General features: G+C 56.7%; 2 protein-coding genes across 4 annotated transcripts; both read right to left on the bottom strand.

Moving 5' to 3' along the window:
- Positions 1–150: 150 nt before the first annotated feature.
- Positions 151–6,981, bottom strand: DBP (D-box binding PAR bZIP transcription factor). The gene is made up of 4 exons (XM_027515254.1): positions 6,193–6,981; positions 4,926–5,336; positions 3,215–3,426; positions 151–631 (listed from the first exon to the last, which is right to left on the bottom strand). The coding sequence occupies exons 1-4, from the start codon at positions 6,329–6,331 to the stop codon at positions 416–418; spliced, it is 978 nt and encodes a 325-aa protein (XP_027371055.1). The 5' UTR covers positions 6,332–6,981; the 3' UTR covers positions 151–415.
- A 363-nt stretch (positions 6,982–7,344) lies between these two features.
- Positions 7,345–13,760, bottom strand: CA11 (carbonic anhydrase 11). 3 transcript variants are annotated; one of them, XM_027515252.1, is made up of 9 exons: positions 12,930–13,757; positions 12,768–12,842; positions 11,860–12,002; positions 9,874–10,059; positions 9,202–9,297; positions 8,983–9,055; positions 8,705–8,859; positions 8,270–8,435; positions 7,345–7,473 (listed from the first exon to the last, which is right to left on the bottom strand). In XM_027515252.1, the coding sequence occupies exons 1-9, from the start codon at positions 12,994–12,996 to the stop codon at positions 7,448–7,450; spliced, it is 987 nt and encodes a 328-aa protein (XP_027371053.1). In that variant the 5' UTR covers positions 12,997–13,757; the 3' UTR covers positions 7,345–7,447. The 3 variants fall into 3 exon arrangements, with proteins under 3 accessions (XP_027371053.1, XP_027371054.1, XP_027371052.1); XM_027515253.1 differs by lacking the exon at positions 9,874–10,059 and having other exon boundaries at positions 12,930–13,758; XM_027515251.1 differs by lacking the exon at positions 7,345–7,473 and having other exon boundaries at positions 7,857–8,435; positions 12,930–13,760.

The following is a 13,760-nucleotide window of genomic DNA, read 5'->3' as shown; positions in this document are numbered from 1 at the left end:
CTCCATCCGGCAGCCCCTGGGAGGGATCGGATCTCTGGGCACTCCTGCCTTAAGGACTGAAGCCCAGACCTGCCCATGGACTGCAGCCAGCGTGACCCACTGGCCTTTAACTAGGGCGAGGGAGCTGCCTCCTCCCCCACGACAGCTGGCTCTGGGGTTCTCAAGATTTATTCAGGATTGTGTTAACGGAGGCGGTGGGAGGATGGGGGGCACACTGAGGACCTTCCCCGCCCCCGTGAGGGAGCGGGGAGGCTCGCTTTTTCTTAAAAATATAAATGTATTTATCTGCATCATCACGTCCCTGGGGCACCCAGTTGGCCGGCCCATGGGCCACAGGGCAGGGAAGGGAAGAGGGTATCAGGGCACAAGTCTGAGCGAGGCGGAGGAGAGCTCCGCCTGGAGGGTGGGGGAGGCCTCACAGGGCACCGTGCTGGGCCTGGTATCGGGACAGCACAGCGCGGTAGTGGGACAGCTCCTGGCGCACGGCCACCACCTCCTGCCGCAGCAGGGCGTTCTCCTTCTCCAGGAAGGCTGCCCGCACCGATATCTGGTTCTCCTTGAGCCTCCGGGCGTCGCGGGACCGCTTGGCTGCCTCGTTATTCTTGTACCGTCGGCTCCAGTATTTCTCGTCCTGGGTGGGCAGGAAAGCACTGAGGTCCAGAGGAACCCAACCCCAGCGACAGAAGGGAGGAACAGCTTTGCTTGTGCCTTCTGGGACCAGACTAGAGCTAAAAGAGCCCCCACCACCCCCAGGGGGCTGCTTCTCGCCCAGCAGTGGAGCCGAAAGGAAACTAGGTCTCAGTGGATGGATGGGTACCCAAGGGTCTGGCCTTCTAGAGCCCTTGTTGCTAAGCAAAGTGGACCCATAGCAACAGCTAAGGCAGGAGATAGCCTCCTACCTTAAGCAACTGAGCTTTATAGTCTCCACTGTGCAAAGCAGACCCAAGCTCTTCTCACTTGACAAAAGGCCTGCAGTTAGCTCCCCGTTTGCTAAGGATACTGGTTCCCTAGCAACAAGGCCTTCAGGGCCTGAGGGTGTCTCCTAGTGAAAAGCCCTATACATCACCTTTTCAGATCCTGGTTGCTCGGCTTCCTAGTGATGGGGTTTAGTGTCCCATAAAAACCTCTCAGACCTGGGCCCTTCTGACCTGGTTGCCAAGGCAATCTTATCCCTCCTCAGCAAACAAAAGTGAGGTATGTTAAGTTGCTTCAGTCGTGTCCAACTCTGTGCGACCCCATAGACGGCAGCCCACGAGGCTCCCCCGTCCCTGGGATTCTCCAGGCAAGAACACTGGAGTGGGTTGCCATTTCCTTCTCCAATGCATGAAAGGGAAAAGTGAAAGTGAAGTCGCTCAGTCGTGTCCGACCCTCAGCAACCCCATGGACTGCAGCCTACCAGGCTCCTGTCCATGGGATTTTCCAGGCAAGAGTACTGGAGTGGGGTGCCATTGCCTTCTCCGGAAGTGAGGTGTAAGTGGTCCCAGTGACCACAGCCAGTCTCTGATGCACTGGCTCGATTACTGTCTTGTTTTTGGCCACACAGTGCAGCATGCAGGATCTTAGTTCCCCAACCAGGAACCAAAACTGTGCCCTCTGTGTTGGGAGCTCCGTGTCTTAACCACTGGACTGCCAGGGAAGTCCCTCTGACCCACTGGCTTTGCATAGAGGCCAGAGAGTTGCCTCCTCCCAACAGGCCCTGGATGCAAAAGGGTCTGTCCCGAGACCTTCCCATACCATCATGTTTAGAATTCTCCAGTCCGGAGAAGGAAATGGCAACCCACTCCAGTATTCTTGCCTGGAGGATCCCAGGGACGGGGGAGCCTGGTGGGCTGCCGTCTATAGGGTTGTACAGAGTCGGACACGACTGAAGCAACTTAGCAGCAGCAGCAGCAGCAGTCCTTGAATTTGGCTGTGAGGGAGGACCACTCCTTAGTAACAAGGACCACCCAGAGCTCTGAAAGATGCCCAACCTCATTCCATTAAAGCCTAGTCCCTGCTTGCTAGGACAAATCCAGTTCCTAACAATAGAGCCCTGTGGCAGGAGAAACCACTGGTCTAGATTTGATTTATAGGCCGGTACTCACTGGGCTTCTCCGGTGGTGCTAGTGATAAAAAACGTGTTTGCCAATGCAGGAGACCTAAGAGACGTGGGTTCAACCCCTGGGTCAGGAAGATCCCCTGGAGGAGGGCATGGCAACCCACTCCAGTATTCTTGCCTGGAGAATCCCATGGACAGAGGAGGCTGGCGGGCTACAGCCCATAGGGTCGCAAAGAGTTAGACATGACTGAAATGACTTTGCATGCACACACGCCCTCACTCACTGGTTCAAGTAGTTGTGTCTTACACAAGGACATGGCAAGGTCCTGTGAGACCAGGCCCAGGCACCCCTTGTTAGGGAAGACCCCAGGCCTGGCAAAGACAAAGTGCTAGAGAGATGCAGTTACTGCCCCCAAAACCTCAAATCAGAATGTGGCCCTGGCTGCAAATGAGAACCTGAGGCCTCTCACCAGTGAGCCCAGAAAACAAGGCCTAGAGGGGCTGGCAAAGCCTTCATCCTAGGCAGATGCAATTGCCCTGAAAAAGTGAAAGTCGCTCACTTGTGTCCGACACTTTGTGGCCCCATGGACTGTAGCCCACTAGGCTCCTCTGTCCATGGAATTTGCCAGGCAAGAATGCTGGAGGGGGTAGCCATTCCCTTCTCCAGGGGAATATTCCCAACCCAGGGATCAAACCTGGGTCTCCTGTATTGCAGGTGGGTTCTTTACTGTCTGAATCACCAGGGAAGCCCTATTGCCCTGAAGGATGCCCCAAACCAGAGATTAAAGGACTAACCCCGGCCAAGCTGGCTGCTCAGAAGAAACAAGCTGATACCCCATTCCGAAGGGATGCTATCCTTATCAAGTGTAGTGACTAGTAGACCCTGAGGCCTGCCACAGTGAGGGTTTTGGGTCCAATTGATAGGAGAAACTCCAATCCTGTAAAACCAGTCCCAGCAGGGCTGGCTGAGTCTGAGTCCCATAATGATTTCCTTTTCACAAATCTCGAGCCCAAAACTCCGCCCCCCGTGCAGCTGCCCATGGTCCTTGGCTGTAGGCTGGAAGAACGTGAGTGCTAATCCCAGTGAGAAACCCAGGTCTGACTGTGAAGCGAGGGCCATCCTGGGCTGTGGGGCCAGCATGCACAAGCCTGTGTCCCACACCCAGCAACGCTCACCTTCTGCTCCTCTGGCACCTGGATCTTCCTCGCCTTCTTCATGATTGGCTGGGGCTTGAGTTCCTCTTCAGAGAATCGGTGTCTCCGAGGGTCAAAGGTCTCATGGCCGGGAATGCTGGACAGGGCTAAATCTGCTGGGTCAGGCTCAAAGGTCATCAACACCTCCACCGTATCTGGGTCCACAGGGCTGGGTGTGTCCCGAGAGGTCAGGCCTTGGGGAAACAGAATGTGCCACCTGAGGGCGTATTTATTTGGGGAAGGGGTTCCCCAGATACCAAGGAAGGTCCTTATGGGATCAAACATAAAGCCCACCAGGGATTAACCTCCCTAATATAAAATATGAAGATTCCCTAAGCCACAAAGATGCTTAGCAATCATGAAACCAACTCCCACTTGTCACACAGGAAAACCAAGGCCCAATCCTATGTGACTTGCCCTAAGTAGCACAAGAACCTGGATCACTGCTTCTAAAAGCCTCAGGACTTCAGAGTTAGCTTCTTTCCTATAGTCCTATCCTTCTTAACTGAATCCCCGCCGACCAAAGCCTAGATCCCAGGGAAAAGTGTTCTGATGACACTTCAAGTTAGATTCTTAAGAGTTATTAAGTCCGAAGAGTGAGAAAGCATAATGAGGTTGGTTCAAGCGTAAAGGCTGCCTGTATCTTTAAGAGAGAGCCAGCCGGGGCCAACTGAGGACACAGGTTCAGGGCCGAGTCACGTGCTGGCGCCTGCTTCCCGCCCCAACCCCCAGCCCCGCCGCCACGGGCGCCCTCACGTTTCTCCAGTCCCGCCCTCTCTCTCGTGATCGCGCGTGCGCGAAGCACGGAGCAGGGAGGAGGACTCACGTGGCGCGGGAATGTGCGGCTGGGAAGGGGAGGGCCTTAGTCCTGCCGGGAGGTCAGGGCCAGCATCAGGTGTGTCCGGGAATTCCCGACCCGCTGTCCGCCCGTGGCAACCCCAGGGTGCCCACCTTTCCTCTTGCTCCCTCTGCTCTCTAGGGAACACTCGAGGACGGCCCCCCTCTACATTCTCAGGTCCCAGACATTCTCGCCACTAGGATAAGCAAGATTCTGGGACCCCAGGGCACCTCTTGCAGGAATATAGAAAGCTCAGTCCTTGCCCCAGTCAATGAAAGACCTAGGATGGCGATCCCTTCTGAAGGACTCCCGGAATCCGGGGCGCCCCCCTCTCTCCACTATGGGGACCGAGGAAGCAGGACCGCCAGTCCCTTTTGTCCTGGAGAAACACGTCTGTGCGTCTGTGGCCGGCCCTTGTCTTTCTTGCTCGCAGAGGGCCTAGGAGTTCCGGCCTAGCCCAGTCGCACCGATTCCGGGCCCAGATTCTAGGGCGCAGTCCAGAATAAACTCCGGTAAATAACTCCGGTGTTCTGGGATCTCAGTCCCGACTCCTCGAGTATCCAGACCCTTTGTCCTCACGTCCCACATAAAAGTTCACACGACCTCACCACTGGGCAGGCTTCCTGGAACTTGGGGTCCCAAGTCCCTCATCTCCTATAGGTCCGGGAGACCCAGTTTCCTGATCTATTAGGGAACACAAAATCTGGACACCTCCCTCGACGTCTCCGGATTAGAGGTCACGGACTTCGGGGATGCAGCCTCAGTCCCACCGTCCCAAACCCTGGTGGCACAGCCCCGCCCTCTGGAGCCCAAGCCCCGCCCAACCGGGGCCCAGCCTCGCCCCCGCAGTCGCACCTGCGCGGTGGCCGCCGGCGGCCCCGAGGGCAGCCCGGGCGGGGGCGTGCCCGGGCGAAGAGCGAGGGGAGGCCGAGCCGCAGGAGCCGGGCCTCGGGGAAGGTGCGGGAGTGCGCACCGGTGAGGGCGCTGGCGACGGGCCGCCCGGGGGCGGCGGGCTGGGAGGAAGCCCGTGTTCCAGCAGGAAAGCGTCCAGGTCCACGTACTCCACGTCGCCGAACGGCAATGTCCGCTCCCACAGTAGCGGCGCCAACAAACCCGGGCCGGGCGCAGCCCCCGGGCGTCCCCTCGGGGACCCGCCGCCCACCACCGCCCCAGCTGAAGCATCCGCCGGGCCCGCCGTCTCCAGGCCCGGCCCGGGGACTGTTGCTGCTGGCGGGGACGCCTTGCGCTCCTTTTCCTTCAGGAGACCTGCAGGCCAGGGAAAGAGAGAGCAGGGTGGGGAGGAAGAGGAAGATCGAGATGAAGAATCAACTCCGAGTGGAGAGAAACGCGAGGAACAAGGGGGTAGATCCCCGCACCGCAGAGATCCAGAGAGCGGGGACACAGAAAGGAGGTGGGACAACGAGAGCAAGGACCCAGAGGGAGGAGGAGATAGAGGCTCAGAGAGGGAGAGAGACCCAGAAAGCAAGAACAGAGACGGGAACGGTGGACCAGGAGAGCGGGGGAGACTCAGAAAGAGCCGAGGACAGGGATGCAAAGAGGGACGGGGACAGAGACCCAGGAAGGGGAGCGGAAGTTCAGAGGTAGGTGGAGGGTTGGGCAGGTGAGAGAAAAAAATGACAACTCTGTAATTCCTCTGTAATCTACAACCCCCACACCCAGCGCACCGTACCCCCTTCTCCCCGCCTCCACACTCTTTAAGGGGGCAGGAAGGGGCTCTATTCCTGGGGCACATTCCTCATCCCTAGACGCCATGTGACCCCAGGAGGCCCCGCCCAAGCCCGTGTAACAACCGTGTGAGTCTTCGACACACCCCCTCCCTTCTCCCTGGACCCCAGGGGTCCAGGCGCTCGGAACCAAAAGGAAGACGGAGCTGGGCCTCGAGTCTTGAGTCCTCGGGGTGGACTGGCATGAGGGCCGGTACTTTTGGGTCCTGGGAGATAGGGGTCTAAACACCTAAGTATCGGGGTATTTAAAGGTTGGACTTTAGGTATTTAAAGAGGATGGACTCTTGGCACTTAAAAGGTAGCTGGGACCCTCCCCGCACTTGAGTCCCTAAGGGAGTACGGTGTCTGAATTGGGTGAGACGGGGGCTAGAACTCACAGCTAGTTGGCTCTTTGGGCTTGCTGGTCCCCTGCAGAAGGCTTCGCAGCCCAAGCAGCGCTCCCCCACCAGGGGGGGCTCCAGTCGGGCCGCCCAGCAGCAGGGGGGCCGGGGTCCTCTCGCTCACAGGCCGCGCCATCGCCGGCACCTGCCCGCAGGCTCACGGATTCATGGAGAGGCGAACAGCTGGCTTGCCAGTCAGCGGCACACTCCGATGGTTCGGGCAAGTGTCTGCCCAGAGGCGGGCGAGCGTAGCTTGCAAGCCTCCAGTATCCAGAATACTGCAAATCCTAGGAGCGACGGGGATTTGCAGTCCTCGGTGCAGAAACGTGCAACTCAAGAGGGTCCCAGAAGAGCACACAGTCTGAGTGAGGGGGTGATCAAATCAGGCGGCCGGCTCTTTGCAACTGAGAGTTCAGGGGGACACAAGGCGCTCCTTCTATATGGTGGGCGAGCCTGGCTCTTGCAAAATCTGCAGCTCTCCCCAAGGAAGGAGCTTTGCAATCTGCACGGAGAGGTGTGCGCGGACCGCCGGGGGAGAGGGCAGAGGGAGGCGGCTGCCTTGAGGCGTGGCCAAAGCAAACTTCTTTCGCGGAAAAAAAAAAAAAAAAGCCAAACCAAAACACCCGACGCCACAGAGCGCACCCCTCCTCTCGGCCCCCACCCGACTCTGGCCTTGCACCCCAGCCCCGTGCCTCCCTCCAGCTGAAAGCGCGGGCCAATCGCGTCCTGACCCCTCGAGACGCACAGCCAATGGGACCCCGGGATCCGCCAAGGTCCAGAAGTGCGAGAGAGGGGCTCAGAGCGTGAAATTTCCTTGCCTTTTGGAGGGAGGCGGGACCCTGACCTACATTTACCCAATGGGAGATGGCTCTGGGGGCGGGACCGTGACCCACTTCGGGCCAATGAGGCAGACGGGAGGGGGAAGCACATGGCTCTGCGCGTGCTGCCTGCCTGGGAGGGTGGGTAATTGGGTGGGAGGGGAGAAGCGCTGCTTAAAGGAGCCACACATCCAAGAAACTCTTTCTGGAACCCGGAAGCCAAAAACCCGACTAGTGGGATTTAGGAAGAGGCAGATGGTTTCTTGAAGAAGGCTACTATTCTTTAGTACCCAAATGTTTCCCCGCCGTGCCTAGAATGAGACCACTGAGATACAGGAAGTATTCTGTCCCTTTAATAGCTTTGTTTTGGGGGTAACTCCCCTCCCCTTGTGGGGAGGCTTGGGAAAGGCAGGCGCAGTCCTCGATGGGGAGTCTCAGCGACCATGGGGGGCACCATCCACTGTAAGATGACACAGGTAGAGGACGTTAGTTTAGGGCAAGATAGGATGGACCTTGCAGAGGGCGTGCAAGGGGCGGGTAGGGGGCGGGTGGGTGTGGGCCAAGCGGGGCTCTACCACAGGGAGGCTGCAAAGGGGGGAATCGGAATGTACCAGGTTGAGAAGCTGGGGGAAAATGGCCAGGTTGCCTGGCACTGGGCTGAACCATAGCGGGGCAGCAGGAGGGTGGAATAGGGACATCCAGTTTCAGCATTAAGCTGAACTACGTGAAGGTATTCATGGGGAGGTCTGGGCTGTACCATGTTGAGAAGCCAGCGAGGTGGACTAGATCAAGGGACTGAACCACGAGGAGGCAGTAGAGGGAGAAGGGGAGTGTACCACGTTGTTTTTTTTTTTTTTTTCAGTAAGGGACGTGCCAGATTATGGAACAGTATAGGGTTGTACCACATGAAAACAGGGGAAAGGATCTGGGCTGTACCATTTCGGAAAGCCGTAGTTATAAGAACCATGGACCAGTACAAGATCGTACCACAAGGAAACCAGGGGGCTCGGGTTATACACCGAGTTGCAAGTTGCAAGCAGTGAAGAACTGCAAATCACGGACCTGCAATGGTCTAGGACAGGAAGGTGGGCTGTACCATTTTGACACAAAGGGAGAAAGAGCGAGGGAGAGTTCAGGAGGCTGGGTCACACAGAAGCAGCAAGGGAGGGGTTGGACTGCATCATATTGAAACATCAAGGGGAGACACATAGGTGGATTAGACCAAGACGTGGAAGGGGTTGGAGACTGCATCATACCATGCAGGCGGTAGTTGGGGCCTCGGCAGCGCCTCTCGGGGTGCCGGGGGTCCCTGTTGCCCCTCAAGGCCCTGTGGGCCAAGGGCTGCAGGGGCCGGCCGTTACCGCTGAGGCTCTGGAAGATCTGGGACGGAGGATTCTGGCTCAGAAGTCTCAGGGAGTGCATCTGCCACGGAAACGGGGTGGGAAACTGGGAGTGAGTAAAGAATGGCCCTGGAGGCAGCGGGCAGGAAGCCCCGCCCCTGGGGGCGGGTGGGCCGAGTCTTGCTCAGCCCCGCCCCCGACATCCCCAGGGCGGTCGGACCCTCGAATCCCCTCCAGTTCCCTGTCAAGCGAGGGTAGAAGGGTAGGTGAGGCAAGGGGACACCCAGGCCAAGGAACGGGTTGGTGGGTGGCAGGGGGGGGGGGGGGGAGGAATTGGGCTGACAGGGTCACCTGGAGAGAGGTGATATTGAGGGCCCTGTCAATGAGGATCCAGGTAACAGTCTCCGAGCAGGGTGGGGTGCTGAGAGAGCCCTGATAGGTGATGAAGCCAAAGGACTCGGGGAACAGGAGCTCCAGGCTCAGGTCTTGAAGAAAGTAGGCATCATCTGCAGGAATATCAGGTCAGAGTGAAGAGGGGTGCCCCTGCTGAACTCCTCTATGTGCATAAGCCACCCCCCATTCACCTCCCCCCCCCCGCCCCCGCACCCTCCCAGTGTCCAGGGATTTACTCTTATAGGAGATGCGGGTGATGGTGTCACGGTTAAGGAGGCGGCTGAGGAACGGGTTTGAGCTACCAGCCACCTGTGTGGAGGTATGCAGTGAGGAGAGAGGAACCCAGAAATCCAAGCTCCCCAATCCCTTCCTCCCCTAGGACCCCAGAGACTGGGCCTCCTAGCTCCCTCTTCTCAGACCCCAGGTCCAGACCTTCCCTCCCTCCCTGGGCTCACATTGACAAAAAGGCTGAGAATGGCCAGGCCATTGGGGCCCCGGGTGGCGGCGCTGAGGTTCCCATAGAGTTCTTGGTTGAAGTGGATGAGCTGCACCTAGGAGGGAAGCACAGAGAGTGGGGACCCCCGGAAGAAGGGGAGGGCAGAATGGGCAATGGGAGCAACTTTGGGGTTCCAAGTCAGGTTAAGGATTAGTGCTCACGAGGTGGAGTGGGGGGGCGGGCTGTGGATTCTATGGAGGAAGATGGGATGAGGCATGAAAAGGAGGGTGACTATGGCTGATTCACGCTGATGTTCCACAGAAAACAACCAAATTCTGTAAAGCAATTATCCTTAATTAAAAAATAAATAAAATTTTAAAGGACAAGAAAAAGAGGAGGGTGAGGTGGGAGGAGGGCTTCCCAGGTGGCCCTAGTGGTAAAGAATCCACCTGCCAATGAAGGAGATGTGAGTTTGATCCCTGAGTCGGGAAGATCCCCTGGAAGAGAAAATGGCAACCCCCTCCGGTATTCTTGCAGGGAGGATCCCTTGGACAGAGGAGCCTGGTGGGCTACCGTCCATGGGGTTGCAAAGAGTCAGACATGATTGAGCCTTTGAGCATGCATGCAGGAAGTGGGAAGAATTTGGTTGACTTAGAGTGAAGGTCAAGGGTCAGAGGTCAGTGGCCATCACCTCAGCAGAGAAACCCTGATGGTTGATCTGGTGTTCAGAGCCAGCTCCGTCACGTGCTCCAAAAAGCAGCCTCAGTTCACTGAGTCGGTGGCTATAAAGGAGGGGACCCCCAGACACATTAACCACAGGCCGGGGCGCAGGCAGGAAGGAGACATGGCGACCGGTGTTGTACAGAGTTCCGCGGAGCTGTGGGGGAGGTGGAGGTGGTCATAGGAATGCAGAGAAATCTTTTCCTGACTGTTTTCCATTCATACATTTCCCACAGCCAATATCCATTTAATCATTCAGCATAGTTTGAACATTGGAAAAGACCCTGATGCTGGGAAAGACTGAAGGCGGGAGGAGAAGGGGACAACAGAGGATGAGATGGTTGGATGGCATCACCGACTCAATTGACATGAGTTTGGGTAAACTCCAGGAGTTGGTGATGGACACGGAGGCCTGGTGTGCTACAGTCCATGGGGTCACAAGAGTCTGACGCGACTGAGCAACTGAACTGAACTGAATAGTTTGAACGCTAATGTCTTTCCAGGATCTGGGCTGATCCTTGGTAGGTGCTCAATAGTGGTGAATTTAATTAACAAGTATTTATTGAGCTGTCAGTATGTGCCATGGATGCCAGGGCGAGAGCCATGAGCAAGTAGACAAAAACTCTGGGGCTCATGGAGCTTCTGTTCAAATTAAGGAGAAACAATAAATACTGAATCATATAAGTAAATGCTTAATTAATTACATCCTATGCCCACACTGAGGAGCACTGGGAGTTCTAATAAATGGAAAACCCAGGGAATTCTCTGGCAGTCCAGTGGTTAGGACTACTGTGCTCCCAATGCAGGGGCCTGGGTGTCAATCCCTGCTTGGGGAACTAAGAAGTTGCAAGTAGCATGCCAAAAAAAAAAAAAAAAAGGAAACCCAGAGAATGGAGTAGGGATGGGGTGTCAGGAATGGCTTCCAAGAGGAAGTAACATTTGAATGGTGACCTGAAAGATAAGGAGGGGTTATTTGCAAGGAGCAAGGAGAAGGGTATTCCAGAAGGGGGAATAGTCCGTGCAAAGGCCCTGAGGTGGCCTATTTTAATAACAGTGAAGAAGCCTGGGACCAGAGCCCAGTAAGCAAAGGATAGTGTGGTGATGGGAGCCGGGTGGTGCAGAGCCTTGTGGGCAATGATGGGGTATTCTGTGTTTTTATTTAAATAATTGAATAGATATAACACATTTGGCACAGTACCAGGCACAGGCTAAGTGCTGTGTAAGTGTATGCTGTCATTACTTATCCTAACAGAAAGATTTTGAGTAGGAGAGAGTGGTATGATCCAGTTTGTGTTTTTAAACATCTATCTGTGGGATGGAGAATGGGTTGCAGGAGGCAGAGAAGCAGGCCAGCAAAGATGCTATAGCATCTTTGCATCAATCCCAATGCAAGATGATGGTGAGACCAGTGGAGGGACAACAAATCAAATGCTATTTAGCAGGAAAACTAGAAAGGGAACGGATGGAAACGGAAATGCGGGAGGAAATGGGATGGGGAAGCTCTGAGACTTTTGGTTGGGTGGCCGGGGAGTGCCAAAGAAATAATATTGCAAAGCGGGCAAGAGTGTGGATTCTGGAACCACGCTGCCGAGGTCTGAATCCCAGCCCTGGCACTCTCTGGCTGTGTGACCTCAGGTAAGTAACTTAACCTCTCTGTGCCTCAGTTTCTGCATCCATAAAATAAGGATAATAGTAACACCTATTTCATGGTGCTGTGAAGATTAGAGGATTCATCAAGTTTGAAAACAGTGCCTCGCCCAGGAGACGGTCTGTTTTACCATTGCTTCTAAGAGAGGGGAAGACTAGGAGCCGATCATTTGCGAGTGTTAAGTAGCCTTCCCCCAACGGAGTAGACCTCCTCCTCCAAGGCTAGCCTCTCAACTCAAAGCTCCACCCCCGATCCCCACTCAGGCCCCGCCCCAGTGGATTCGGTAACCCCTCCCACCAGGGTTCTTACCTTCTCTCCCCCGGTGCTGAGTCTCAGAGGGGGCAGAAAGGGGTCATAGAGGACCCTCTTCAGCTCCACATCCACGGGGCTCTGACGCTTCCCCACGGCACAGAGACTCCAGGCTGCGTTCACCAGGCCCCAGAAAGGGGGTCCTGGGAGCCGAGGTGGGGTAGGGAGAAAAGGAAGTCAGAAATAAGGACTGAATCCCTAGACTGGGACCCGCTACGAAGGCTGTCGTCTGGATTCCTGGATCCCAAGAGAGGAAGGGCTGGGAATCTGGACTCCTGGCTCTGAGGGAGGAGGGGGCTGGGATCCAGAATCCTCGGGTCCTAGAAGAATTTTGGAGGCGTTTCCTAAGGACCCCCCCACCTTACCCCCCTAACACCTCCAAGTCTCTGATCAAACTTACCTTAAATTGTCATTGGGAGAAGAAACTACAACTCCCAGCAGGCCCCCGGGACTGCCAAACAACCCATTCACTGCCTGCCTGCCCTAGAGGTCATGGGAGTTGTAGTTCTTTCAGTCTCCTTGTCCCACAGCCGGATAATGAATGAAGTAGGAAGAAGGAGTTGCAAGAGAGGGCAGGAGGAGGCTAGGGAATGGGGCCACTGAACCTCTGGTTCTCAGCAAGAGCCAGGACCTACCTGCCTCTTTCCCAGGAAACACACACACACACTCTTCCACCCCCACACTCTCTTACCTTCCAGTCACTCCCACTCACTACTTGAAATGCGCATATATAATGTCCCATGCTGAGCCACTCGGGTTCAGAAGCTGGGTCTCCTGAGAGAGGGAGGAAGGGGCCGGGACTCTCGAGTCTGGGGCGTGGGGAGGGCGGGCGGGAAGGAGGGGACTTCTGGGTCTCAGGAAGAAAGCGCCCGGCAGCCCAGACTCCAGAGTCCCCGCCCCGGCTGCACCTGGCACGAAGTTTCCCTGGAGATTATCCTTGTAGCTCCACCAGTCCTCTGGGTCAGGTGCGGGTCCGATGTGAGCTGGGGAGAGAGCAGCCTGCACCCCTCTCCGTGGCGCCCCACCCCACCCCTCCCTCAGGGGCTCCTGCCCCAAAACCCAGGCCTTACCTGCCGCTCCCAGTGCGGCCCAGAGTACCAACGCCCGAGGGGCGCTCAGACGAGCTGCAGCCCCCATCCCCAAGAGGCCTCGGGGTGACCCCTTCCCAATGTCCCGGCCGGCCCTCTCTCAGCTTCTCCCCTTCTTTGTGGAACCCTAACCCCTCCCAGGACTTCCAGCCTTCCGCTCCTCCCTACAGGGAGTCCCAGTTCCCCAGTTACGGAGGCAGCCGGGGACTGAGACCCCCCACCTCTCCCGTCTCTCCTCCCCTCCCTCGCTTTGCCTCCCCTTTCTCTCTTTTCCCGAGCCCTCCTGGCTCGCTCTACCTCCCGATCTTCCTACTCCTCTCTCTGCCTTCTCCTTCTCCCTTGGGTTCCCTCTGGGTTCCTGATGCACACTCCCCTTCTTCACTCCCTTTTCATTAAAAGCTCTCCCAAGCTCCCTAACTCCATCCCTCCATCCCGCTTCCCTCACCTCCTCCTCCCTCCCTTCCTTCTCGGTCCCTGCCTCTCCCTTCTCCCTTCTCCCCTTCTTCTCCTCCTCACTCTCTCCCTCTCAGCCTCCAGCTCCTCTATCCCTCCCCACCTCTCCTGCCTCTTCTGTTTCTCTGTCTCCCTCCTCCCTTCCTCCCTCTTGCCCCTCCCTCTCTTCTCTCTCTTGCAGTTATTTAATTTTTCTGTCGTTGTTTGGGGGTGGGGGTGGGGGCTCTCACAGCAGAGAACCCTCCTCTTCGGGCTGGTGTGGATGGAGTAGGGGCGCCCAATAGGCAGGATGGAGGGGTCACTGGGGGGCTGATCCCCAGCTCCCAGATGCGCTGGGGCCTTGGGGGCGGGGGTGGCCCG

This window comes from Bos indicus x Bos taurus, chromosome 18, assembly GCF_003369695.1.
Source record: "Bos indicus x Bos taurus breed Angus x Brahman F1 hybrid chromosome 18, Bos_hybrid_MaternalHap_v2.0, whole genome shotgun sequence".
In the NCBI taxonomy this organism is placed as follows: domain Eukaryota; kingdom Metazoa; phylum Chordata; class Mammalia; order Artiodactyla; family Bovidae; genus Bos; species Bos indicus x Bos taurus.
This window is presented reverse-complemented; position numbering and strand designations above follow the sequence as displayed.

What these genes read in the sequence shown, in the direction of transcription:
- CA11 (XM_027515251.1), bottom strand. Translation starts at nt 12,996, where the DNA reads ATGGGGGCTGCAGCTCGTCTGAGCGCCCCTCGGGCGTTGGTACTCTGG. An exon ending in CCAGGGAAACTTCGTGCCAG is followed by an intron (nt 12,003 to 12,767) that starts GTGCAGCCGGGG and finishes CTCGGCTCCCAG; the next exon opens with GACCCCCTTTCTGGGGCCTG. An exon ending in TCAATATCACCTCTCTCCAG is followed by an intron (nt 8,436 to 8,704) that starts GTGACCCTGTCA and finishes TTTCCGTGGCAG; the next exon opens with ATGCACTCCCTGAGACTTCT.
- DBP (XM_027515254.1), bottom strand. Translation starts at nt 6,331, where the DNA reads ATGGCGCGGCCTGTGAGCGAGAGGACCCCGGCCCCCCTGCTGCTGGGC. An exon ending in GCCCAAAGAGCCAACTAGCT is followed by an intron (nt 5,337 to 6,192) that starts GTGAGTTCTAGC and finishes CCTGGCCTGCAG; the next exon opens with GTCTCCTGAAGGAAAAGGAG. An exon ending in CGCCGGCGGCCACCGCGCAG is followed by an intron (nt 3,427 to 4,925) that starts GTGCGACTGCGG and finishes TGTTTCCCCAAG; the next exon opens with GCCTGACCTCTCGGGACACA.